This window comes from Hippopotamus amphibius, chromosome 14, assembly GCF_030028045.1.
Source record: "Hippopotamus amphibius kiboko isolate mHipAmp2 chromosome 14, mHipAmp2.hap2, whole genome shotgun sequence".
Lineage (NCBI taxonomy): Eukaryota > Metazoa > Chordata > Mammalia > Artiodactyla > Hippopotamidae > Hippopotamus > Hippopotamus amphibius.
In genome coordinates this window covers 75068850-75094802 of record NC_080199.1, presented here as the reverse complement: position 1 = coordinate 75094802, position 25953 = coordinate 75068850, and the positions used below count along the sequence as shown (strand labels likewise).

General features: G+C 35.2%; 1 protein-coding gene across 3 annotated transcripts in view; it reads left to right on the top strand.

Moving 5' to 3' along the window:
* The window catches only part of PAN3 (poly(A) specific ribonuclease subunit PAN3), a 112218-nt gene that overhangs the window by 29789 nt on the left and 56476 nt on the right, over positions 1-25953 (top strand). For all 3 annotated transcript variants that reach the window (XM_057707423.1, XM_057707422.1, XM_057707421.1), the window contains one exon: positions 18603-18750. In XM_057707423.1, coding sequence (XP_057563406.1) covers positions 18603-18750 — 148 coding nt within the window. The remainder of the gene's footprint in view (positions 1-18602; positions 18751-25953) is intronic.

Genomic DNA, 25953 nt, shown 5'->3' with positions numbered 1-25953 from the left:
TTCTCATTTAAAGAAATTGGTAATTGTATGAAATAGCTCTATTAATCAAAATTTCAGTTTAGCTGGAAGTAGAATATCTTTCATCCCATATTTTCTGAGTAAATTGATACTTTTTTTTAATATATTGCTAGTCAAAAGCCTGTAATCCCACGTACACATATCACACACAGAAAAAATATAACAGAGTTAACAACTTGGTTTTATTTCTGTCACCAACTTTGTATTATGAAGGGGTTCCACAGTGTTTTGGTCTGTTTAATATTAATGCCATAGCAGTATCTGTGTTGCCTTGGACGCAGAAATAAAGAAGTTATTTCAAAAATACTACAAAACATGTTATTTGCCCCAATGGAAATTTTGGTCGTATTTTTCTAAATATAAGGAAAAATAGGGAAACGGGGGGGGGGGTCCACATAATCAAATATTTAATTTCAGTGGGAAGTTTGGGATTTTTCAATTATGAATAAGAATACAGTTTACTGAATTTTTCTTTTTGCGATCGGGAGAGGGTTTTGATGTGGATTGTTAGAATTACTTTTCAGTTTTAAAAAGAAAGTCTGAAAATGAATTGGGCCACAGTGACATAAGAGCAGGTACAGGTGGAACTGGAAGTGCGCGCAGGTTGCGGGGACGCATGTGTGATGCAGAGGTGCGGCCACTTGCTTGCCCCACTGCTGTCCCCCTTACCTCCGTGTGCAGGTGCCTCTTTTTAGCATAGCTGGAAGAATCATTAGGTTAGTATAAGAATGTGTGCTAGGATTATGCTTTATTTTTAATTAAAAAGCTGGTAATAGATTTTCATTCAGTGTGCTAAAGATTAAATTGATGTTATCTGAAACTAATATTTCAAATACTAATATTTTGTGCTTCAAATAGTTCAAATAGGTTTTTCTTTTTCTTTTTTTTTTAAGCATGTAAGGAATGCCTTATTAGCTTGGTCTGATGTTGGAGGGGCAATAATACCTTACACTGTTAGTCGTGTGTTGAAGCATTGAAAGATACCCACCTGGGGTCCATTACTGTCTTTGTGGATTCCCAAGTTGGGTACCTGGTGGTGTTTATTCAGAGCAAAGAGTATGTCAGTGCAATTTTCTTTTCTGTTGGAGTGTTTATCTTTTTGTTGTATAAGAAAAGTAACTTATATAAATCAATTCTATACCTATTCTTTTAAATTTTCTATGATGTTTACTTTCAAATATTTTAAAGATTTTTCACATATAAAATTCTTAAGGGATAGTGTAGCCAGATATATTAATCTTTCCTGTTTCATTTGTTTCCTTTCTTTTAAAGCTTAGGTCTTTTCAATCCTAAGATCAGAAAAATATTTATCTATGTTTTATTTTAGTAATTGTAGCTGTGTTTCTTAAACAGTTACCTTGTGCCAGGCACTGTGCTAAGCTCTTTACATATATTGTCTCTTTTCGCCTCTTATGGGACAGTTGTTATTGTTAAATGAAGAAACATGTTCAGAGAAACTAGGTAATGTTAAGGTTAAACAATAGTCAGTGGAAGAGCAGAAATTTGAACCCATGTTTGTCAGGCTTCAGAATCTCTTCACCTCCATGTAACATAGCTCTAGTTGTTGGTGTAATTGTCTAACTGGTTAACTGAACTTCTCTAGGGCAACTTTTTTTTTTAGGCTCTTTATTGGAATATAATTGCTTTACACTCTTGTACCAGTTTTTGAGGTACACCAAAGTGAATCAGCTGTATTTATACACATATCCCCGTATTCCCTCCCTCCCTTGACTCCCCCCCACCCTCCCCGTCCCGGCCCTCCAAGGCATCACCCATCATCGAGTTGATCTCCCTTTGTTATACAGCAACTTCCCACTGGCTATCTATTTTACAGTTGGTAGTATATATATGTCTGTGCTACTCTCTCACTTTGTCTCAGCTTCTCCTTCGCCCCCTGCCCCCCCAACCTCGTGTCCTCCAGTCCATTCTCTGCAGCTGCATCCTTGTTCTTGTCTTGTCACTGGGTTCATCAGTACCATTTTTTTTTTTTTTTTTAAGATTCAGTATATATGAGTTAGCATACAATATTTGTTTTTCTCTTTCTGGCTTACTTCACTCTGTATGACAGACTCTAGGTCTATCCGCCTCATTACACATAGCTCTATTTCATTCCTTTTTATAGCTGAGTAATATTCCATTGTATATATGTGCCACATCTTTATCCATTCATCTGTTGATGGGCATTTAGGTTGCTTCCATGTCCTGGCTGTTGTAAATAGTGCTGCAATAAACATTACGGTACATGTTTCTTTTTGGATTATGGTTTTCTCTGGGTATATGCCCAGTAGTGGGATTACTGGATCATATGGTAGTTCTGTTTGTAGTTTTTGAAGGAACCTCCAAAGTGTTTTCCATAGTGGCTGTACCAACTTACATTCCCACCAACAGTGCAGGAGAGTTCCCTTTTCTCCACACCCTCTCCAACATTTGTTGATTCTAGATTTTTTGATGATGGCCATTCAGACCGGTGTGAGGTGATACCTCATGGTGGCTTTGACTTGCATTTCTCTGATGATTAGTGATGTTGAGCATCTTTTCATGTGTTTGTTGGCCATCTGTATGTCTTCTTTGAAGAATGTAGGACAACTCTTTTTGAGGATGAGAATGTGTACGTAGTTTTCCAGGCATGGCCTGTAGCTTATGCGTAGCTCCACAGTGTTTGTAAGGTCAGTCTTTTTCCCTCGTGATTCATCTTTTTTTCTCCGTGATATTTAACCGCCTTTCTTTATGGAACTTTAAATATTTGTTTACATTAATTTCTTAATCTTGACCTAACATCTTTTTGGAAAACAAAACAAAACCAACCCAACAACTAACAAAAACCTTAAAACAACAACAAAAACTTTCTCTGAAAGTTTCTACCTGGATCATTCATAATTGCATTTATTCTTGTCAATGCTGGATTTCTTTCAAGAGCCTGTGATTCCTAGCCTTTTAATACTTAATAATCTTTTTATTTATTTTCTACCAAGAATCTTGTGATATGAAAGTCTATCTCCCGAACACAGGACATTTGTAAAACAGTGATTCATGCTTTCATCCTAAAATATGTAATATGCTCATTACAGAATCAGAGAAACTTACTGTTTTTCTTATATTGAGAAGGTAGCTTGGTGGAGGCTAAATTTATTTTTCATATGGCTGTTTGAAATATTGATAATACCCATCTGCTCTCCATTACTACGTTTGTGGAGTTCCCACTTGGGGAACCTTGAAATAGATGCTGTTCTTTTTTCTGATTTCTTTATAACCCATTTATTCCTTCAGTGCTTACAGTTTGGTGTTATCAAAACTTTGCTGGAAACTGTCAAAGTTTGTCAGAGGTCTCCTTAATCACCAAGTCCAGCAGTTTTATCCAGTATTTAATTCTGCTGGCCACGCTTTTTATTTGAAGGTCTTTCCTCTGTGCTTTTGACTGTGTTTAATCCCTGCTCCATGGGAGCTCCTGTTCTTGGCTCACTTGTTTCCTTTCCCCTGTATGCCCACGATTCTCAAATTTTTATTTCTATTAGAACTGTCTTCTCAGTTCAAGACCCAAATCTTTCATGCCTTCTGGTATCCTTGCATGTAGCTGTATATCTCTCTATCATTGCAGATTTGGCATGTCTAAAGCTCTGTGTTTTTCTCTTCTCCAAACCTACTGCTTCTTTTATATTCTCTTTGTGTTCCTTCTATAGTTAATGGCTTTATCATCTTCCCAGTCACTGAGAGTACGTAGCTTCATTTCTTCCGTCATCTCCCGTGTTCTACCATTGGACGATTTACATTTGCCATCATATTAAGGCTTTACCACAATAATGACATATTATCCCCATTTGAAAAAGATGGAAATTGCAATTTAGACAAGCCTTATTGTTCGTAAGTGATAGTGCTGGGATTCTAGCCCAGATCTATTACATTTTAGATCCTGAGATTTTCCTGCTGTATTGTCTGCCTCTAATCCCCGTTCTTTAAAGTTCTGCAGTATCTTTTTCTTCTTTCTTTCTTTTTATTTTTGTTTTTTGAACACAACTGACATAGTTTATACTCTCAGTGTATTTTCTTAATAGGATTTGTCAAATCCCTTCAGGATCTGTTCTGCCTCTCTAGGGCTATCTCTCTTTAACTGTTCACACATACTAAATTCTAATCATATAATATGAAATACGTTGTCAGTTCTCTGTACCTTTTTATCTCTGTACCATTGTTAATTGAGCCTAAAAAAACTTTCTTTCGTTTTCCTTTGAGTAGCTCAGATGCTACCTTTTTTGTAAATACTTGCTCACACACCTCAAAGAAAAAAAAGTTTTTTACTGTTTTTACAGTGCCTAATATTATTTAACTGTTACTTCATTCTGTGTTATAAGTTTACCTGTTTGTCTTTTCCAACTGAATTGTAAATATGTGTGACTAGGCATGTGTTTATTTTTGTGCCCTTAAGGTATTTTGCTTGTGTCTAAATGTCGTTTAATTTTCTTTTCTTAAGCCATATGTGAAATTTGTGATAGTTTAAGAATTTTATGTATTTTGAAAAATTGATCATATATTGTCTGGGATTTATAGCCACCATATGTTACTGTTGTTTAGTTTAGTTATCACAATTGATTTAGAACATAGGATGATGATTTCTTTTGAAATGTTAGAGGATCTATTTTTTTTTTAATTCAGATTTTAACATTGTTGAAATATTCTTGATATTTTTCAATCTTATGAGCCTGGTACTAGTCTTACTTACTTCTTAACAGTGTTAAGTGACAAAGCTTCTCTGTTTTGTATTTTTTCTCATGGTCTCAGTATAAACATCAAGCAGATGGTAGATGGAAAGTCACCTGAGACTCCGCATCAGCAGTTCTTTATTTCACTGAAGTGAAAGTTCATTTTCATCTTTCCTTAGTCTCTGCCCAGGGTGGTTGCCCATTCCTCTTCCTGACCAATCTGTATGTGAATTCGAGATTTTTCATTTGTTCTATGATTACACCGTCCAGATGCCATTGTTCAGGATTGAAATATTTTATCACCTACCCTATAGAATTGTTGTGAGGATTCAGATTTCTGTTTGAATCTATTATTTATATAGTAGATGTTAAATAACTGTCCATTCCTCCAATCTGACCTCATCACTCCTAAACTTGGTTTTTGTTTCTATTTATTTAGCGTGCTATCAGCTAATTGCATTCAGATGTGCATGTCATTATGGTATATATGGAAAGAGACAGTGCTATTAAGTGTCCCTTAGGGGCTCTCATTTTAATGCTCACTCATTTGAACAGTTTTAAAAAATTACTTTAAAAATGCTTTTTTTGAAGGGATAACAATGTGTTCCCATCCTACATGTAGCAATTAGATGTCATCTTGAATGAAAGGATGGGAAATGCATGATTTTATAAACTTTTCAGGGTATTGCAGGTTAAGATTTACCTAAAAGTAATGACGCATTACGTAAATCTTATATTAAAATCTTGTTCATGTAAGACTTTATGTAACATGTAAGTCTCATTTTGTCTTAGACCTTTGTAAATAGTGGGGTTATGAATCATAGATTATTAGAATTACTGTTGTTTTAGCTTACCCCCAGAGTGACGTAAATGAATGAGAACTGTCGGACTGTTGGGTGTATTAGGAGATTCATACTTGTCAACATCTCTTTTGATGGTGTTTTCCCCCTTGTGTTCTGATTAAGTGGCATTTCTAATAGGTATTTAATTTGTAAGAATGCTTATGTTAAAATCTCTTGGCCCACAAATTCCACCGTGAATTCTTGTTGCTTGTTACTGATATCTTGAGAGGTTTTGGAAACTCACTGGATATGCTTCAATTTTTAGTTACTTACTGAGTTTTGGTGTTATTTCAGGAGATTTCTAGTCTCTGTGCCCCAGGAAATGGGATCCTTTGGGCTTTAGATGGAGTGGATTGGAATTTATGAGTGAAGCTTCAGTCCATCTACTCAGGGTTCCTCAGGACTTTGAAAAGTAATAGAACTGTGGGATAGCTAACATGACATTACTATACATGTTCTGCTTTGTGACCCACAGCCCATCCCAGACCCTCTTCTTTTCTCGTCTACTCTACGGCTGCTATTCTAAACCTTTACTGTTTACCTCAAACCATTTCATCCCCTCTGTCACTTTTGAGGAAATGACTTGTGTTCCTCAGAGGGGTGCCTTTGGGATACTGTGTGATACAGCTTGAGAACTGCTCCCTACTTAGTGCTGCTTTTTCAGAGAAGGGAGAAAAAGAGGTCATTGAGAATGAATTGCTTCATGTGTTGGCTTTCTGAGTATATACATTTTCACTTATATCCTTCCTTAGTCTTTTTCCTTTGATTGCAGACAAACAGGTGTTCCTTTACTGTATCCTTCAGAACCTGTCTTTAGTGCCTTTAGCAATTTATTTCATTATTTATCCCTTTTCAGTTTTAGACAGTCTCTCCCTTGACATTGATTTCTTCTTCCTAGCTTGGTCTTCCAGTACCAAGGAGAGCTACATGAGGAAATGTTCTGTGGTCAGCACCTTTGGGATACTGTGTGATAAAGTTTGAGAACTGCTTCCTACTTATTTCTACTTTTTCACCTTTCGTTCATCCCTTAATTCACAGTGTCTTGCCTTTCCCTTTTACCACTCTGTTGAGACTTTTTGGTAAGCTTACCTAACTGCCAGAAGTCACAGTTCATGCTTGCCTTCTGCCGAGATTGACATTGTCGTCCATTCCTCTTTCCTTGAAGCTGTTGTTCTCCAGCTCTGAGACTGTTCTTTGTCAGTCTCTTTCAGGCCCTGCGTGTCCCTTGCTGGGCCCTCAGGAACTCTCCCAGGCTCTGTCCTTGACTCTGCTCTCTCTGCACACAGTGCCCCTGGGTGATCTCCCAGGCCTCTGCACTCACTCTCTAGCTGCTTCTGAACCTCATCATCTATGTGGCATAAGACTTCAAAGATGCAGTGTGTCTAAAATGAATACCACATCTTTTCCTTCAGACCTATTCTTTCACTCACACACATCTGTACACACTTATTCACAGCTATATGCCCACTCTCTGTCTTGGTTATTGATATCACCCAGTTGTCTAATTTGTGAGTTCTTTGTGATTCTTCTGTCTTCCATATCTGCCACATTCTTTGGCCACAAAGATCTACTTTGAAATTCTCTTCACTTTTAATGTTACCAAGGTACAGTTTAGGCTCCCCTCCACTGCTTACCTGGACTGTTACTATTGTAGTCTCTTACCTGCTTTCCTGCTTCTGGTGTTTTCTTTCAGACCACTACTTGAGTGACTATCTGATCTTGTTTCTCATCTTTGTCATCTGTTCTTTGTCATTAGAGTACAATCCAGATCTCTTAGAAGGATATCCAGGGTGCCCCTTGATCTCTCTGGTTACGGCTGCAGACCTCCTGAACTGTGCGCAGCACGATGACGAGTAGCGTGCTCTTCCTGCTTCTGCCTGTGGGCATGCTCTTTGCTTGCTATGCCCTCCTCTCTGTCTTGACTCAGCAAGCTTGTCTTTTTGGATTCAATTCAAGCATTTGGTCTTATGACCTAATTAGACAGCATTAAGTATTTGTTCACTTTTCAGTAGCACTTCACATTGCTATAATGAATGTGTATGTAACTTATAGGCTAGCAGTGCATGGCATGCTATAGGTAATTAATATATATATAATCTTTATACATGGATGTTCTGAGCTCTTAGGAGTGTGGAACTGGGTTCAGGATACATTGTATACCTGTGAAATGCCAGTCTGTGAACTTCTAGAACATGGTGCCTGTGTTTTATATGTTTTGTTCTCCACAGTGCCCAGCACAGGGCTAGGCACTCTTTTATTATTGGCTATTCAACTAATTGAATAAATTAACCTGGATTAACGATTATCTGGCGAGATGAGTATTTGGCCAAATTTAGTCCTGGAATTTAACGTTTTGCACATTTTAAAAATTTTTCCTCTGGTATAGTTTGATGAGAAAGTATCATTATGGAAAAATGTTTGAAAATTTTTAATGTATGTTAAATTTTGTGATTAAATATGGCAGGATTCTTGGTTAGAAAGAATCCCTTTAAGTAAATCTCTTACTATGCAATGTAACAAATAGATTTCACTGTTACATAGTTATGGGTAGAAGATGTACTTAGGTGTACAAGATAGTTATAGCTTTGTAAAGTAATTATTGCTCTCTGGAATGTGGTGATGGTCTCACTCTCTCCTGGACTACTCATTAACTGACCTAAATGGAGATTTCTGCTTCTTTTAGGGAGAATAATATTTTTTCCCAACTTTATTGAAATATTGGGTTGGCCAAAAGTTCATTTGGGTTCCGTAACATCTTATGGCCAACCCACTAGTTGACACATAAATAGGAAGAGTAATATTAAGAATTAACTAGATGGAATATTGAGAATGCCTGTGTAATGGTTAATGATGGCTGTTATTGGAGGAGTTTGACAGGTAAATAACTTTTAATGGAACAGGAGCATTTCATCAGTTTTTGTTTTTAAATGCTTTCTATCCTCCACATACAGATTTTGCTTTTTTATATACATTGGTTCTACTGGTCTCAACTTGAATGTTGCATATCTTCTGTGAATTCTTAAGATAATACCACTCCATTCAGTGATGATATGCAAAGAAAAGGGAAGATGCTGTACGTGACTTCATAATTTACAAATCTTAACCAACTTTCTTAAAGCTTTTTTGTAAAAATTATGTATACTTACTGAAAAAATTCAGATACCCAGAGAAGTGCAGAGGAAGAAGCAAAAATGTCCCCAGTTTCCTCACCACTTAAGAGATACAGTCTCTTCTAGCATTTTAGTGGGTGTCTTTAGTTAGAATCCTTTCACACACCTGTGCACGTGCATGTACACACATTCTCCCTCTTTCTCCCTTCCTCTCTCCCCCGCCTGTTCTCTTAGGCATATGCAAACCATTTTACAAAATGCAATTTTTAGTATAATTGTTGTATTGTAGCCTACTTATATTTTATTTTTTCTCAATAGTGGTATGGACCTCTTTTCATGGTAAATAAAAATATATCAATTCACATGATTTTTAATAGCTACACACTATTGTATGTACCATAATCCACATAACCAGATCCCTACTGATATTTTAGTTATCCCTCCCTCCCACTGCTTTAAAAAATCATTTTAAAAAACTGTGCTAAGTGGAATCTTTTCTGCTTGTGTGATTTTCTCCTCAACTTAAATTCGTAGATGTGGGAATACTAGGTCAAAGGATATGCTTATTTTTCATTTTGATACATAGTATCAAACTATTCTAAAAAATAGTGTTACCCATTTCAGACACATTTTATGAAAGATGACCTAGTGAGCATCTTTTGAAATTTATGTGCCTCTAGTTTCACGCTCTTATGTAGAGAGAATGACTTTAAGCTGAGTTCATGGAAATTTTTTGTTTAACTCTGCCATAACATAAAGCTTATCTAGCAGGTTTTGACATACATGTACTATTTCCCCTTATTAAGATAGTCAAATTATTAATAGGAGAACTTATATGTAACAGAACAATGGTGTGAATCTCTTGTAAGCACTAGTAATCAACTTTCCTTCACTGTCCCCACCAATTTGAATCTGACTTATATAGAAAATTGTATTTCCTCTATTGGATTGTTTTATCAGAAGGCCCAGTTTGATTCAGAAAAGTTGTAATATTAAACTATTTTCACAATAGTAGTAGTATTATATGTTAACTTTTAACTTATAAGATGAAACTTGACTGGTCTTAAATAGGTCAGTTTCTGAATAGCCCAGAAGTTGAGTATATTTTGATAAATTTTAAATTGGCCATATTTGGATATGTTTGAAATATGGAGAAATAACAACCATCAAGGCAAAAAAAAAAGTAGAAATGTGAACTTGGAGGTTCTGGTTAGCCATTTGACTTCTCCTTTCTGTCTCTGTTCCTCTTTATTCTGTGTTATTTATGAACACTGAAGACTACTTAAAAATAGCTCTGAATAGTGCTGCTCTTTATGTCTATAGGTCTCATCTTTTTATGCCTTTTTAGATAATTTTATCAAGGCAGAATTCTTGCCTGTTTATGCCTTTTTCCTTCATTATCAGTATCGCCTCTTCTACCTTTCCAAATAATTCACTGCTTTTTGCCCTTGGGAAAACACAGATGCGTGTGCGTGCGCGCACACACACACACACACACACACACACCCCTCTACCTTGAACTTGAATCTTTTGAATTAGTCCCAACTAGGCTCCTTTGTCACTCTAAAGAGGGAAGAATAGTAGTGAAAATGGGAGATTGGAGTCATAGGTTCTGGAAAAGAAGTAGGTATGGCCAAGAATAATATCAACATTTTATCCGTGGAGACTTGACCTGATCAGTCTTTGGGTTTCAGCAATTAAGTCATTAAATAAAACTTTCTTTCTTCCCATTTTCCCCTTGACTTTTTCTCTTCCTCCTCTTTTCTTTTTCTGCTTTTCTCTCTTTCTTTTATCCTGGCTGAAAGTATTAGAGTTGTGCAAGACTGGAGTCAAGTTGGTCTGTTGGGATGATGGTGACCTAGACTAGGGCACTGACAATGATGTGAATAGAAGTAGTTGAATTTGAGAAATATTTAGGATGTGGAATAGACTCCATGACTTGATGCTTCAAAGATACCTGCATTATCAAAAGGATAGTTGTGACATAATTTATCCGTTTAGGAAAGAGATTATATAGAAAGCAGAACAAAACTTGAAAAACCAACTTTATAAGGAAATAATTGCTCATAAATAGTTTGAATTAATAGTTGCAAAATACCTCTTTACCTAGTGGGTGTCTGATCTAGCCAAAACAAGGAGTTGGCTAAATTTTATATATTTATAACTTAAGCTCAAATTAGGAATACCTTATGTTTTGAAAACATCACCACTAGATTTGTCTTCTGGCCAAGATGGAAAAATAAGAACAGGGATTAGACTTACCCTCTCTCCAGAAACAGTTAAAAAATTGACCAAAAAGATATCAGGCAATGAAGGACAGTGATCCTTGATAGATGGGAAACAAATGAGGTGACTCCTATGATTGCCTTAGCTCAGCTGTCCAGGGGGAGTTTCTGGGCCTGGTGTGTGGAGCGGGAACTCAGGTGGAGCCTAGTTGTCTATCTAATTAGGGAGACTAAACTGGAGGTTTACAGAGGCCAAGCCAGGTATAGTTCACAAAAAAAGTACTAGAGAGAGTTCACACACAGAACTTTGGACCCTTGCAAAGGTTCCCCTTGCGTCTTCAGCTGAGTACTGATCAGAGGATATGAGTGAGGAGGTTACTTGAGCGGAAAAAAGAAATTCCTAAAAAGATTACAGGAAATAATTCTCAGAGCTCACACAAGGCCAAGAACAGTTCCCTGTTCCCACAATTCAACATGTAAAGCGTCATAATTCATGAAGCATTGAGTAATGGGAAGTCTTTTGCCTCAGCAGTGGGACCAGATTAGCCTTAGAATAAATGGTGCCCTAGTCTTTACCAATAAAGCTTAAAAGCAAGACCTGAAAGAATCAGACTAATTTTTAAACAGTTTAGTGACAACGGAGAACAAAGCTCAAGGATATTTATAGCAATAAAAAAATAATCTAGCACCCAGTGAGATAAAAGTAACAATATTTGGCATTTAATCAAAAATTACCAGCTGTGCAAAGAAGTAGGAAAATATAGCCCATAAGAAGAAGAAAATGTAATCAGTCATAATACATAAGTAGCATATAAAAGCATCAAAGGAGTTATATAACTATATTCCATGTGTTCAGGAAACTAGAAGAAAGATTAAGCGTGTTAGTACAGATGTGGATTAAAAAAAAAAATCCAAATCAAACTTATAAAATTTAAAACTACAATGTCTGAAATGAAAAATATAATGGTTGGGATTAATGACAGATTAGACATTGTATAAGAAACGGTTAGTGAACTTGAAGACATAGTAATAGAAGCTATCTAAAAAATAGAGAAAAAGTGAGCCATGGGATAACCTGAAGCAGCCTAACACACTTGTATTTTTAGTCCCTGAAGCAGGGTGGGGGAAGGGTGCACAGAAAAAATATTTTAAGAAGCAGTGGGCAGATATTTTCCAAATTGGGTGAAAACTATAAGCCCACAGACAAGAGCAAGAGCTCAGTGAACACAAGCACAAAGGAAACATGGTGGGGAAACTGCACCAAGGCACACCGTAAGCAGCCAGAGGGGAAAATATTCATTTTTGAGGAACAGAGATGTAAGTGGTAGCATATTTCTTGTTGGAAACAGTGCAAGCCAGAAGACAGTGGAACAGTAACTTTACAATTATAAGGAGAGAAAAAAAGTCAACTTAGAATTCTAGCCTTGGGAAAAATATAAGAATGTAATCCAGTGAATGCATTTAAAGACTTGTGAAATTTTGATAAATATAAAATGTGCAGTTTAGTTAAACTTATTGCACCAATGTTAATTTTATGGTTTTGAAAATATACTCTGGTTATGTAGGATAATATCTTTGGGGAAAGGTAGTGAAGGAGACTACTTCTTGTGAATTTTAAATTACTTCAAAACTAGAATTTTTTAGAAAAGCAAAATAAACACCTTTTTAAACGTACAAGAGTTGAAAGGATTCACCAGCAGATGTGTACTTCAATAGATATTAAAGAAAGTACTTAAGGCAGAAGGAAGAAAATGCCTTATGGAACTCTGTGTCTATATAAAGAAAGGAAGAACACTGAAAACAGTAACTACATGAGTAAATATAAGAAACTTTCTCCCTTTTTCTGTCTCTTTGAAAGATAATTGACTGTTGAAAGCAAAATGGTAATAGTGTATTGTTGGGTTTATAGCATATGTAGAAATAAAGTACATGATGATAATAGCACAAAGTCTGGGAGGGGAGACGTGGAAGTATAATATTGTCAGCTTGTTATAATATATCTGAAGGAGGTTAAAACTCAGTGATAGTTGGTGTTATGGACTGAGTTGTGTTTTCCCCCAAATTCATATGTTTAAACCCTAACCCTTAGTGTGACTGTGTATGGAAATGGGCTTTTAAAGATTTAATTAAGGTTAAATGTGGTTGTAAGGATGGGCCCTAATCCAATATGATTGGTGTCCTTGGAAGAAAATGAAGAAATACCAGGGTTGCACATGCACGCAGAGAGAAGACCTATTGCTGTGAGGACTCAGTGAGAGGATGACTTTCTGCAAGCCAAGGAGAGAGGCATCAGGAGAAATCAACCATCTTGGCTCCTTGATCCTTGGACTTTCACCTTCTAGAACTGTGAGAAAATAAGTTTTCATTGTTTAAGCCACTCAGTCTGTGGTATTTTATTATGGCCCTAACAGACTAAGATAGTCATAGTCAGTGATAAGTTAAATATATATATTGTAAAACCTAAGACAATCACTACAGTAACAGAACAGAGAGAGTTATAGCTAATAAGCTAAGAGAGGAGATAAAATGAAAAATTTAAAAATCATTTAATCCCAGAAAAGGCAGAAAAAGGAAAAGGAGACCAAAGAACAGATAGAACAAATAGAAAACAAATAACAAGATGGTAGATAGATTTAAACCCAAACATATCAATAATCACATTAAATGTAAGTCCTCTAGACATCCCAATAAAAAGGCAGAGATTTTCTAATTAAATTAAAGAGCAAACTCTGTATGAAGCTGACAAGAAACCTGCTTTAAACATAAGCACAAAAGTAGATAAAAAGTTATACCATGCACTAGTCAGAAGAAAGCTGGCATAGCTATATTCATATCAGGAAAAGTAGATTTCAGAGCAGAGAATATTACCAGGAGTACAGACGGTCCTTTGATGAAGATAAAGGGGACAGTTCATTAGGAGCATAGATACACCGTTTTTAAATGTTTATGCATCTAAGAATAGTTCAAACATATGAGACAAAGGCAAGGAGAAATAGACGGTGATAGGGATTTCAGTACTCCTTTCTCAATAATAGAAGATAATCAGTAAGGAGATGGGATTCTTGAACAACTCTACCAGTTTATTTATAGAACACTCCGTCCCACAACAACCAAATGAATATTCTTTTCAAGTTCACGTAGAATTTTGACCAAGACAGACCAATTCTGGGTCTTGGAAGAAGTCTCAATAAAAGGGTTCAGGTCATACAAATGTGTTCTCTGACCACAATAGAATTGATTAGAAACCAGTAATCCTTAGAGAATCCTCAAGTATTCAGAGACCGAATAACACACTTAAGATTTATTCATGTGTCAAAGAAGAATTAGAAAGGGAGATTTAAAAGTGCTTTGAACCGAATGAAAATGAAACATGCCAGCAGTTGTGGGATGCCACTAAAGCAGTAATCAGAGGGAAATTTATAGCACTAAATGCCTGTAGTAGAAAAGGAGAAAAGTTCCCTAATCAGTGATCTCAGCTTCTACCTTAAGAAACTAGAAAAAGAACAAATTAAACCCAAAGAAAGCATAAGAAGGGTGAATCTTAATGATACAAGGTAAAAATAGGTAGTAAAAAACCTAGCACATACATATGTATGTAAGATTCCATTTATATTAAATTCTGGAAAATACAGACTAGTCTATAGTGACAAAAAGCTTATTATCAGTGGTCACCTGGAGTCCAAAGCAGTGGAGCAGAGAGGAACAGCAGGGAGGGATTTCATACAGTCTTGTGGAAACTTTTGTGCATGATGGATGTAGTCATTTTCTTGATTTGGGTAATGGTTTCCTGGTGGTCTACCTATGTCGAGTTATCAAAGTTTACATTTAAATATATGCAGTTTATTATATGTCAATTATATCTAGATAAAGCTGTTAAGAAAAATTTACCGGGTCATTCATGTTTCATTCAGAGAGTAGAAAGATTACTGATAACAGCTTATGAAGAGGTAGAGCAAGTTGAGCTCGTTACAAGGAGCTGTACTACTTTGGAAGGTATTTTATGGTTTTATGAGTTTACTGTGTGATTTTAAAAAGCCAGACTGATATTCAGGAATAGTAGTGATTTCTCAGTCATTAGTCACATCACCTTAAGACAGCTTTCTTTTTCCTTATAGACCTTTTGGCATATTTGCAGTGAAATATTACATAATATTTTGTGTTGTTTTTATTCAGTATAAACCTCTTGTCATTCTACCTAATTAAAAAAAATAATGGCTGAACTTTTTATTTTGTTGCACTGTTTATTAAATTAGTCCCTTAATTTATGGGACTAAGTTATTGTGTTCTTAATAAGTACTCTTGTTTGTAGTGGAGTGCTGCAGAGTATTAAATACTGAATTATACTTAAAAGTAACAGTTTTAATGAAATAATATGATAGTGGAAAACCATAAAATTATATTAATCCTGAGCTAGAAACCTCATCAGAAAGTTACTTCATTTGTAAAAAAAAACCTTTATTGGTCATTTGTAAAATAGAAAATATGCTATCATTTTGGTTGGTTGGGATGTTTGAATTGAAACATTATTATTTCATTTAAAATATATGATAATAATTACAACAGTGCTTTTTAAGCTAAAGGCCAGGACTCTTGAGTTAGTATATTTTTGTCCAGAGAGTACAGGTAGGAATCATATCCGAATGTTGGGGAATGATGTCAGAGTTTGAAGAACTCACTAAATAAAATGCACTTGGTTGTTTTGGTTGTGAAAGTTGCAGTGTAAATTTAAGTGTGTAAGAACCTAAAACTCTTTTTATTGATAAATTCTCACGATGTCTGCTGTTTGACTTAAACATTGATTTTTTTTCGAAATGTACGTTAGAGCTGTTTAAGATATGAATAAAAATTAGTTTAAAATATGAATAGAAATTAGAAATTATGAATAAAAATATAATTATATGTAAGAAAACCCACAAATTTAATATTATAGGAACATATTTAAAGGGTTAAGATGGGATTATCTAAATCATAGGGTGGGAATAATAAAACTTTGATTTTCTTTTTCACTATTCCTTTTCTCGTTTATTCCATTCTTTTTAGTGTTGTTGAAGTTAGACAAATTTATATAACTCAAGTCCTTGAGTCTTCTTTCTAGGTATAACCTTCACCTCCTAAAGCTAAAATAAATTGTTTATTTTCTGATGAACAGAGATTTCATTTTAATGTGATACTGGTTTTAGTTACCAGTTTTGCCTTATCTCTAAAAAAAGTAATTTTTTAACATGCTAAAGATGTGTGCCTATGCTGTTTTGTTACTTTATAAAACAAAACCCTTATTTATGTTTTAAACCAGTTAAAGTGGTTTTAAGAATGCATCTTTTTATTATAGTTATTATTTTAACTGATTTTATCATGAAAAAATATTCTCATTATAATTATTTCTCATTATTTAAGTATTTTTGACAGTTCTCTAATCTGGCTAGAGGAATTTATATTATCCATTAATAATAGTAGCTCTACTCTCTTATTCCTAGATTTTGTTTTTTGTGTTACACCTACTATGTAATCTTTTATCTGCAATTTAAATCCTTTAACCTTTTCTCTCATCTCAAATAAACTCATCTGAAATAAAACAAACTCTCAAATCACCCACTCAAGGGAGATGCCTTGCCATCTTAAATCAGGAAAAAAAAGGCGGGAGGGGTTTAGGCCCTTCTTTTCACTTCTTAAAATTCACTGCTGGTAGGTTTTTTGGATTTGTGATTGTTGAATCCCTAAAAGTTGAAGTTTAGTGTATAAATTTTCATAGTTAATTTTAATAGCTTCTATCATAATAACTTTGAAGGGCCTTTATAATTTGTTATAATGGCATTTTATATATGATTTATTTGGGGGAGGTAGAATAGATTTTCCCCTCCTTTTCCTCCTTTATAGGATCCCTTAAAAATAGTGTTTCAGAATAATTTAAAATAGATTTGATTTAGAAAAACTCAGCTTTGAAATCAAATACTTTATTTCGTGGTGAATGTAAGGTATAAATGAAATGGAAACTGGGTGATACCTGTTTCTCAGGATTAGATTAGCTTGATTTCTTTGTCTAAATTTGCTCTCTCTTAGTAATCTTGTAATCCTGAAGTCCCCATCTCTCCTAGGCGTTTTGAACTCTTTTACCAAGTTACCTGATTGATTTTTATCTTGACTGTCATCTTCTAAAATAGATTTAGCATTAATTGGTACACACTGATTTAGCTCTGAAGTGATCCTGTTGGTAACCATTTGTTCCTTCATAACTAGGGATTACTGCATCAATGAAATTCGTTGGCTTATTTTCTACTCCGGAAATTAAAGAAGATGCAAGTATTTTTGAAAACTTTAGAATTTGGAAGGTTCTAAAATAGACATATAAGTAACAGAAGAGAACTTTTTTTTTCCCCCTTTGGAAAATACATATTGATTCAGGCCTGATTCTTTTTTTTCTTCTTCAGAATTTCATGTCTTATATATGGCAGTAAAAGAGGTTCTCTGTATATCTAGTATATTTTCATTAAACACAGATTAACATTTCTTCCGTATTGTATTATTTTGTATTTAATTTTAGCTGAAACGTAACTAGTTAAAATGAGGTTAGCCTGTTGACTTGTTATTTTCCAAATCTAATATTTTGAACTCTAACTTGGCAGTTTAAAATGTCAGTCATATCAGATAGGGAAGTTGTTCTTGGATTATACAGTCATTTAGCCCATCTTTTATATTTTATGCCTTCTATGGAAATGCATTTTTCATTCTAATGATCAGTTCTAAAATAAGTGATTAAGTTTTTTGCGTCATGCAGTATATTTTAAACTTAATTTATATGTATACAGAAAATGTGGGCTGAAGTACGAACATACTAAATTGTCTCCTTGGTTGACCCTTTTAGAAGTCGATTTCAAATATCGATATGTTGACGGTCATTGAATCTTAATTATAGTTAAGCATATAGATCACTATTTTAGAAAAATATTTAGGAATTTCTTTTTTTTCTACATGAACAAAATATAGATCATTTGTGAATTTGAATTTGTCTCATAATGTGCCAGTCGTTCTTAAAGCCAGAGGTACCAGGCCACTTGACTAGATAAAATGTGGCATCATACAACTGGGAGGAAATGTTTTTCATGTAATCTCATAGTAAAGTGTTTTTAATATAACAGAAGTTACATGCAATACTTTGCAGACATTGGGGCCTCTGTTATGTTTTTCTTATATCTTGATTCTTCTCATGTGTTTGACTTGTTTTTAAGTGTTTTTCTCGTCTTCACTGTTATTTAAATACATGGCACCATATTATTGGGGAAATGTCTTAAGTGCTTATAAAGGAGGAAGTGATTGATTTTGGAATAGAGACAGTTTTGACCCTTATCCTGGTAGAAGTGGTTTAAAGACATTAAATTTGAAACTTGTTGCTCAGTTTTTAGGTAGTTTCAACCTCCCAGTTCTCTAAATTGTGTTAGCATAGTTTGGTAATGATGTATATTTGACAAAGGCAGATTTTGGTGTTCTGAAGTTAAATTCTGCAAATGAAATGATTAAAACCCTCAAATTTGATGAAAAATTTTCTAAAAGAAATATAATTATCCCACCCCAAAATACGAGAACTGTAAAAAACACTGTAAATCCTTTTAATAAAATATTTTACTCAGTAAATAGAGCACTGTGGAATAATGCCTGGTAGATTCAGTGACTTTTTTGGGCTTAAAATGTGTTAACTTACTATATTTGATTTTTAAATAGACACCAAATCCTACTGCAAGTGAGTTTATTCCCAAAGGAGGATCAGCCTCAAGGCTGAGTAACGCGTCCCAGTCCCATGCATCTGCCTTCTCTCAAGTGTTCTCTCACCCATCCCTGGGGACTCCTGCTGCTGCTGGATTAGCACCAGGTAAGTTGAGTAACTGTTTCCAGTGAGTTCCAGATAGCAAGTCTCTAAGCACCATTTGCTGTTAGTTTACCAGACCTGAAACAGTATTCTTCTGTGATTCATATTTGAACACATTACGAGTTTTATGTTCTAGGTTTTGATACCGTAGACCAAATGTGTAGTTGAAAATTTTAAAGCAAAATTTAAGTATGAACAAAAATTAAATATAAGAATGTTTAAAATTTTAAAAGCACAAAAATAAATTCAAAGGAGAAAGTAGTTATTGAGAAAAAAAGTCTTATCTGGGCCATAGTATTTCCTTATTTTTTAAAGTTCGTGATAATGCTATTTCACTCAAAAACTTCTGTAAGAGCATCAGAAATAGAATATTGATGTATATATATGCTTCAAGGTCCTCCTTTTGAAATAAATTTCTAAAAAAGTAATTTATATCACTAAATGAAAGTTTAGATGTGTTGCCTTTCAGGTGTTTGATTATAAATCTGTCATAGTAATTTTAAATTGGCTAAAGTATTATAAACAATGGTAGGAAAGAAATGTGAAATATTATGGGTCATTGAGGTAGGGAAGACAGTACATCTCAGCACTTTCTTCCAGGTTTACCCAAAATGGCAGAAGAATTTGAAGAAATGCACTTATACCTCAGGGATCCTGAGGCATAGTTCAAAGTAACCCTTTTCTCAAACCCTATTTTCTTAGAAGGTCCCCTCTTTTATTTAAAAATTCATGCAGATTTTGTACCCTGCCTCCTAACATAAACATTTATATAAAAATATGAAAATTTTCTTAGATAATTACATCACGCATTCCTACTGCTGTGTACCTTAGGCAAGTGATGTATGCAGAATTATACTGAATTCATGGTACAGTTCGTGCTGAGCAGATTATGTTGTGTCTGTAGAATGGTTGAGCTGGCCACCCAGATTATGTTTCTAGAACCTGTACTGGATAATCATCACTTGGTCTTGAGTGTTTAAAAAAACAGAAACAAAATGAAATATATGTATGTTAGATGACGCCAAAAGGTCTATCTAGATCAGCCTGGAACTAGCACTGCCCCTAGGGCTTAATCTCGTCAGCAGTGGTGATGAATCTTTGGTTTTGATACTGATGCTGAAATCAAGGACCTTTGGGGAAGAAGAATGAGAGCAGATAGGGACGGCTTGATGGGCAGAGCCTGCGGTGTGGGGTATGGAGCACCAGGTGTGTTCGGAGCCGTAGTAGCCTTGCATTGCCAGGGATTGGATCAGTGCCTCCTTCCCTCACTCGTCCTTCCTCGCCTTCTCTCCTCCCTCTCTCCCTCTCATTCTTCCCTCTCATTCTTCCTCCCTTCCCACTCATCTCCCACTCATTTTTCCCCCCAATGAGCATTTGATCATTTTATTAACTAAATATAAGCAAGAATTGCATCTCTCTCTGGGTGAAACTTTTAAGATAATTTTGTGTGGAGTGCCTTGAGATACACCTTGCAACTCCTTTCCCCTTTCTGGTCCCTTTACCTTTTCTTCTACTTTGGCTCTCTTCAGATTCAGTTAAATTTGTAAACATTTTCCCTTCTTCCCTAGAGAACAGTGTCAGAATTGAATATCCCTGGTAGCCTTAAAGTTTTACTTGTAAGTAATATGCTACTGTGATTTTTCTCCCATTGAGGTGTGTTCACACTGTTTACATGAGCATAATCTGCATGTCAGCTGTGCATCTATAAATTGTCAGACTTCTGAGCAGTGTTTATAAAGCACTCACAGTAATGGAATCCATATGCCAGTCAGAACACCAGCTTTCTTAATTAAGTACAAATTTATTTTGGTGTAACAGCACATCTTCCCTTGTTTCATAAATAGATATTTTGTTCACATCTTTGATCAGACTAGTTCAGGCTAAAAGAGAGGCTTTTTAAATATTGGAGGACTTATGTCAAAGGGAATTTTAGATATTGAAAATATTGAATACAGAATCCATTAATGTTGTGGTATTTGCCTAAGCTTTCCAGTTGGTATTACCTTGTGTGTAGGTAGGTGTTTCATTGGTCCCAGTTGGGTTTCACAATCTAAAGTTATGATAAAATGAATTAATCTAAAACTATCTACTCTTCTACGTAGCTCTAACATTAAAGTGGTCATTCTACCTCCTACTAATGAAAGTAATTACTGTCTGGAACCATTGGAAATAAGTCAGTATATTGTATTAAGTGTATTCCTGAATTCTTTATACCAGCTATTTAAAAATTGTTCTTTATTCAAGGGACAGTCAAAACATCATTAATGTCAGGCTAAAACATCATTAATGGTTTTGCATTTATTATTTCTCCATGTTTCCTCCTTTCATTCAGCAGCTCAGCGCTCTGGAGGTGAGCAAAGGGGACACACCTGTGTCCTTTCAGAGCAGCGTTCACCCCTTGCTGTCCTCCACTGCTTCTCACCCGTAGATGTCATTTTCTCAGGGCCTAGCAGAGGCTCTCGGTGTTTCGCTTTAGGGCTGTAGGACAAGGAAGGTCACAGAAGCTGACCTGCCTGCCCTAGCGGGGATTTAATCGGTCTTTAACCCTCTCTGTCTACTGTAGGTGTGGCCTAGTGCTGATTTTCAGTTATAAAACTTCATTTTCTCTTTTTTCAATTTCTATTCCAGAAGTTATTATCTTTGAAAATATGTCACATTGTTTTCCTAAAAAAAATGAAACCTTAAATATTTTGGCACTCACATGTAAACTAGAGTAATGTCATTTTCATTACATATGAAAAAATATATATTTAAATATATCTTTTGGCCAAAAATGTAAAAATGTTTGAGCAAAGTTGAGTAGATGTTAAGATTTTGTATTTCCTCAAATTGTAAGGAACAAAAACAGTGCATGGAACAAAGTAGATCCTGAAAGAATCAGGTTCCTTTAAAACCTGTTTTGATGACTTTAAAAAAAGTATTTAAAAAAAAGTTGTAATGCAAGAAGTAAAACTTTATACAATAGTTATTTGAGTTTAGCTAATTGGCTTTAAAAGGTATTTAAAAGTGTTAAAAATATTCAGTACGTTGTTTCCATTGACTTGTATATACATTTTATTTTAATTTAAGAAACGAAGGAGCAATAGGTTTAGTTGTTTTCTGCACATTTAACCTGAGAACAATAGCTATATTTCCAAGTATCTTCTACAGAGGTAGTTATAATAATATTTGTGGTATGGCACTTAACTTGGGCTTAATTGTCTTTGAGAACCCCTACAATTATATATGTATTTTTTATTTGTAAATACGCGTTTTTCTCTGGTCACAACTTTTATTATCCTCTTGGAGAGTCACAGCCTTCCAAAAGTTAAGAATCACTGGTTTAACATACCCTTAGCAAAATTTTATTTCCTGAGTGTGATATAGTAAGAATACTTTTAAAGTAATGTATAAAGATATATTTTTCTAATAGGTCTAGCTTTAGGCAAACATTTTTTGAATAGCCTTTAGAAATTAAAATATGACTATACTAAGTATGTGAAAAGACAGCTTATACTTTAATTTTTTGTGCCATGAAAAATAATTTTATCATGAGAAATAATTGCTGAATGGCTTTTCTGTCAGAATTTTTCCTGAGAGTATTTTGATGTGGTAGTAGACTTAGTAAGCTAAGTCTTGTGTACTTTAATTACCTCAGTCTTGGCCACAGTCTTTTTGAAGGTGATTCTAAGAGAGGTAGCAACAGGAGTGTACATTTCTGCGTAGTATTCTAATATATCATCTGGGGGCTTAATGCACAGTTGTGACTCAGGAATTGAGTATCTCTTGTTCTGCTTTATTGTGTGTGTACACTTGGGTGAGGTAGAGGAGAGTTCTTGAGTTTGAAAATGCCATCATTAATTTATAAATGAGAAAGAGAGCCATAAGTGACTTTTTAGTATTTTCAAATATTCACTCCTTCAATATGAGGATGGTGCAGATTTTTGGACCATTAGTGTATTTTATTGTAAATTATGATAATCTCAGATGATTGATTTCATGAGAAGCATTTAATTATTATACTAAACCTATCATTATCAAGTAATTGTATTCCCTTATTAAAGTTTAATCATAATATTTTAGAAAAATTTTATAGTGTACTTTTAGATCCAGTTTTTTGAAATAATCATTTCTTACATATTCCTGAGAGTGCCAAATTAATAGATAAAATTGGCTAATATTCTTATGTTTTGGCTTGGGCAAGGTATGGGGAAAAAGAGGAAGGGAAAAGAAAAGGGGAAATTAATATTTATCTATCATTCTTGTTCAAAAATATTAAACTTTTAATATATACAATGTACTATTTAAAAATATTCTTATACCTGTAATGTTGAAAGGTGATCTTTTTTTTTTAAAGTTCTGTGCTAAAGAATAAAGTTCTCTGATTGTATGATGTTTCATATCGTAATGAAGAAAGGGAGGCTTGATTCATTTCAGTTGCACAGTAGTTGGCTTATGGGATAATCTGACACTGGTGGTCATTGGTCTCAATGGAACCTTGGGGTTTACATGGTTCAGCCCTTGTGCCCGTTTAGAGGTGGCATTCCTGAGAAATTATCATCTAGCTTCTGCTTTTTCACCTATAGTAATAAGGAATTAAGTAGCTAACCAAGGCAGCCCAGTGTACATTTCAATATATTAAATTAGATCTGTTGCTGAGCCAAATACTGTCGTCTTTTTTATTTTTTTTATACACCTTTATTGGAGTATAGTTGCTTTACAGTGTTATGTTAGTTTCTGCTGTACAACAGAGTGAATCAGCTATATGTATACACATATCCCCATATCTCCTCCCTCTTGAGCCTCTCTCCCACCCTCCCTTGCCTTGTCTGTCTTTTATCCACTAGTCCTATGTCTTTTCCTTTGTGCTGAATGGAATAAATTAAAATCTTTCCTACATGATAGCCCTTTCAGTTATTTTCTTAGACTATGTATATATGTGTGTGTCCACATAACTGACCTGTTTTTGACTCAAGAGAAGGCAAGCTGGGAAAATACTGTTAAAATTAATAAATTGTGTAAGTCCAGTCATGAACCTCTTGTAGGTCTTAATGCTGTAATGCTAGTGTGGATAAAATTAAACCCTCAAATATGTCTACCTGCCTGTATTACTACCCTGCTCTCCAGCTAAGGAGTGTATGTACCATTGGGAAAATAGGTTGCTAAAAGATTGAAGCTATGGTTTTGCAGATGGTAAATATATAAGTTCATATTTCAGATATCACTGTGTATTTAGGCTCTACATTAAAATCACTTAAAGGCCATAAGAACTATAAGCTATCGTTTTTCATTAAATGAATTTTGTGGGACAGTCAGGTAATCCTACCATGAGTTTATTTTGGTATTTCCATCTGAACTGATTTCTGTGAATTATTTTTACACTTAATAGCAATAGAGGTAGTTTACCATTAAGATATTCTGTTTTAAATATCAACCTAGATTTCCTAAGCACATTACAGATTCCTTAAGAAGGGATGGTGTCATTTCTTATCTAGCACAAATTTAGGCATAAAGATGGTGCCTAATACTCATTTGACTAAGCTTCATTTTTATCTCAGAAAAAAATTTTAATTGGTGGATCTCTCTTAATTACAGTGAATTTTAATGAATCTGTAAACATCTTTGAAAAACTCCTAAAAATTGCAAATGTTAAAGAGGGTGTAGGTGACTAGACACATGAGGAACACAGATATGCCTGTCCAGAGTTTTACTTCATCAGAACCAGAGTCACTGTTTTTGAGATGCTAAAACATTTTTAAAACCAGTTAAAATATTTGTATTATTTTTAAACTGCATGTTTCCATTTTTTGTAACTACTTTGTTTTTCAGGTATATTCAGCAGAATCACTCAAACCTGTCCAGGTTTTCTAATTGGGGATTGCTTTCTACATTAAAAAATAAAAGAAAACCTTACAGTTAAGGTCAGGGGTCCCTGAGGTTTTTGTGAAGAAGGCCTTTACCTTGCCCTGTGATGTCGAGCTCATCCTAGCTGGGGGCTGCTCTGTGTATGCATGTGTATGGGTACAGGTGGTGATGTCCCAGGGCAGGTTACTAACAGTAGTACTGTAGAACCATAACTGGGTTGGGAGTGCTTGCTGGCTATATTTCCTTCCCAGTTGGGAATTTCAGGAAACTGAGGCGAGACGTTAATGGCGCAGAGAGGGATGTGGCTGCTGCAGCTGGCTTGGAGACCTGTCAGGTAAGGCTTAAAATAGCTACCGGTAGATATTGTTCCACTGGTGGGGAATCCCTGGTTAATGTGTCCTGTTAGATTTGAGAGTTTCTATTGTGGACTTCCTCTTTCAATCTCATGTGTTGGCTAACTTGTTCCTTAACTGAGAGGTAAGGTCTGGATGGGAGTGGGTAGGGGTTCCCTTCAGCTATAGGTTCAGTGATCTACAACTGTAGCAGCATCTCCTGCTGTCTTGGGGCTGCTTTCATCGGATTGTGACTTGATTGCCTTTGGAACATGGTACCAGTTCTTCCACTAAAGTAGCTATGTAGCTTTCAGCATGCTGTTTGATCCATGTGTTTTAGCATCTTCATTTCTATAAGAAGATACTATTAGATGATTTAAGAAGTCTAATCTAAAATTCTGTTGTTTTGTGACATGTTCATCAATAGGAGGTAGGTACACTAAAAGACAGATGAAGACAGTGATGAGAGGTAGCAAAAGGGAGTTTGATTTTTGTAGTAGTACTAGACTTAAAAAGGACTTTAAAAGGTATATGGACTTCCTTGACATAGTACATATAAATAGATAATCCTTTGCATCAGGTGGAGATGGGGGTTTTGCTTCAGCACTGTAAGGTTAGGGTCTGGGGTGAATCAGTGTTGTAGAGGTTCTGAATGAACTGAGAGGCGGAGAGGGAGGGAGTATGTATTAGTAAATGCCCAAGAATATTCCTCATTCTCAGCTAGATGTGGAGAGTTGGAAGTCAATCTTTTTATTTCCTTTGAGTCAAATAGGCCGAGAGCTCCAGGGATCATTTTTTCTCTTTAGCTTTTTGGGTCAGTGGTGCACTGTAGGTACTCATTAGAGAGCGTGTGCTTGTGTGGACAGAATTACTCTGCTGTGTGTAGCACATCTAGATAGGAGCGGGCCTCTGATTCTGTAGGAATGAATTGAATGGTGGCCGCCTCTTTTATTAAATTTCCCTGAGTCTCCTCAGGTTGACTGGTCATATTCATATGTGAAAATCATCTTTTTTTCTTATTCTGCCTTTA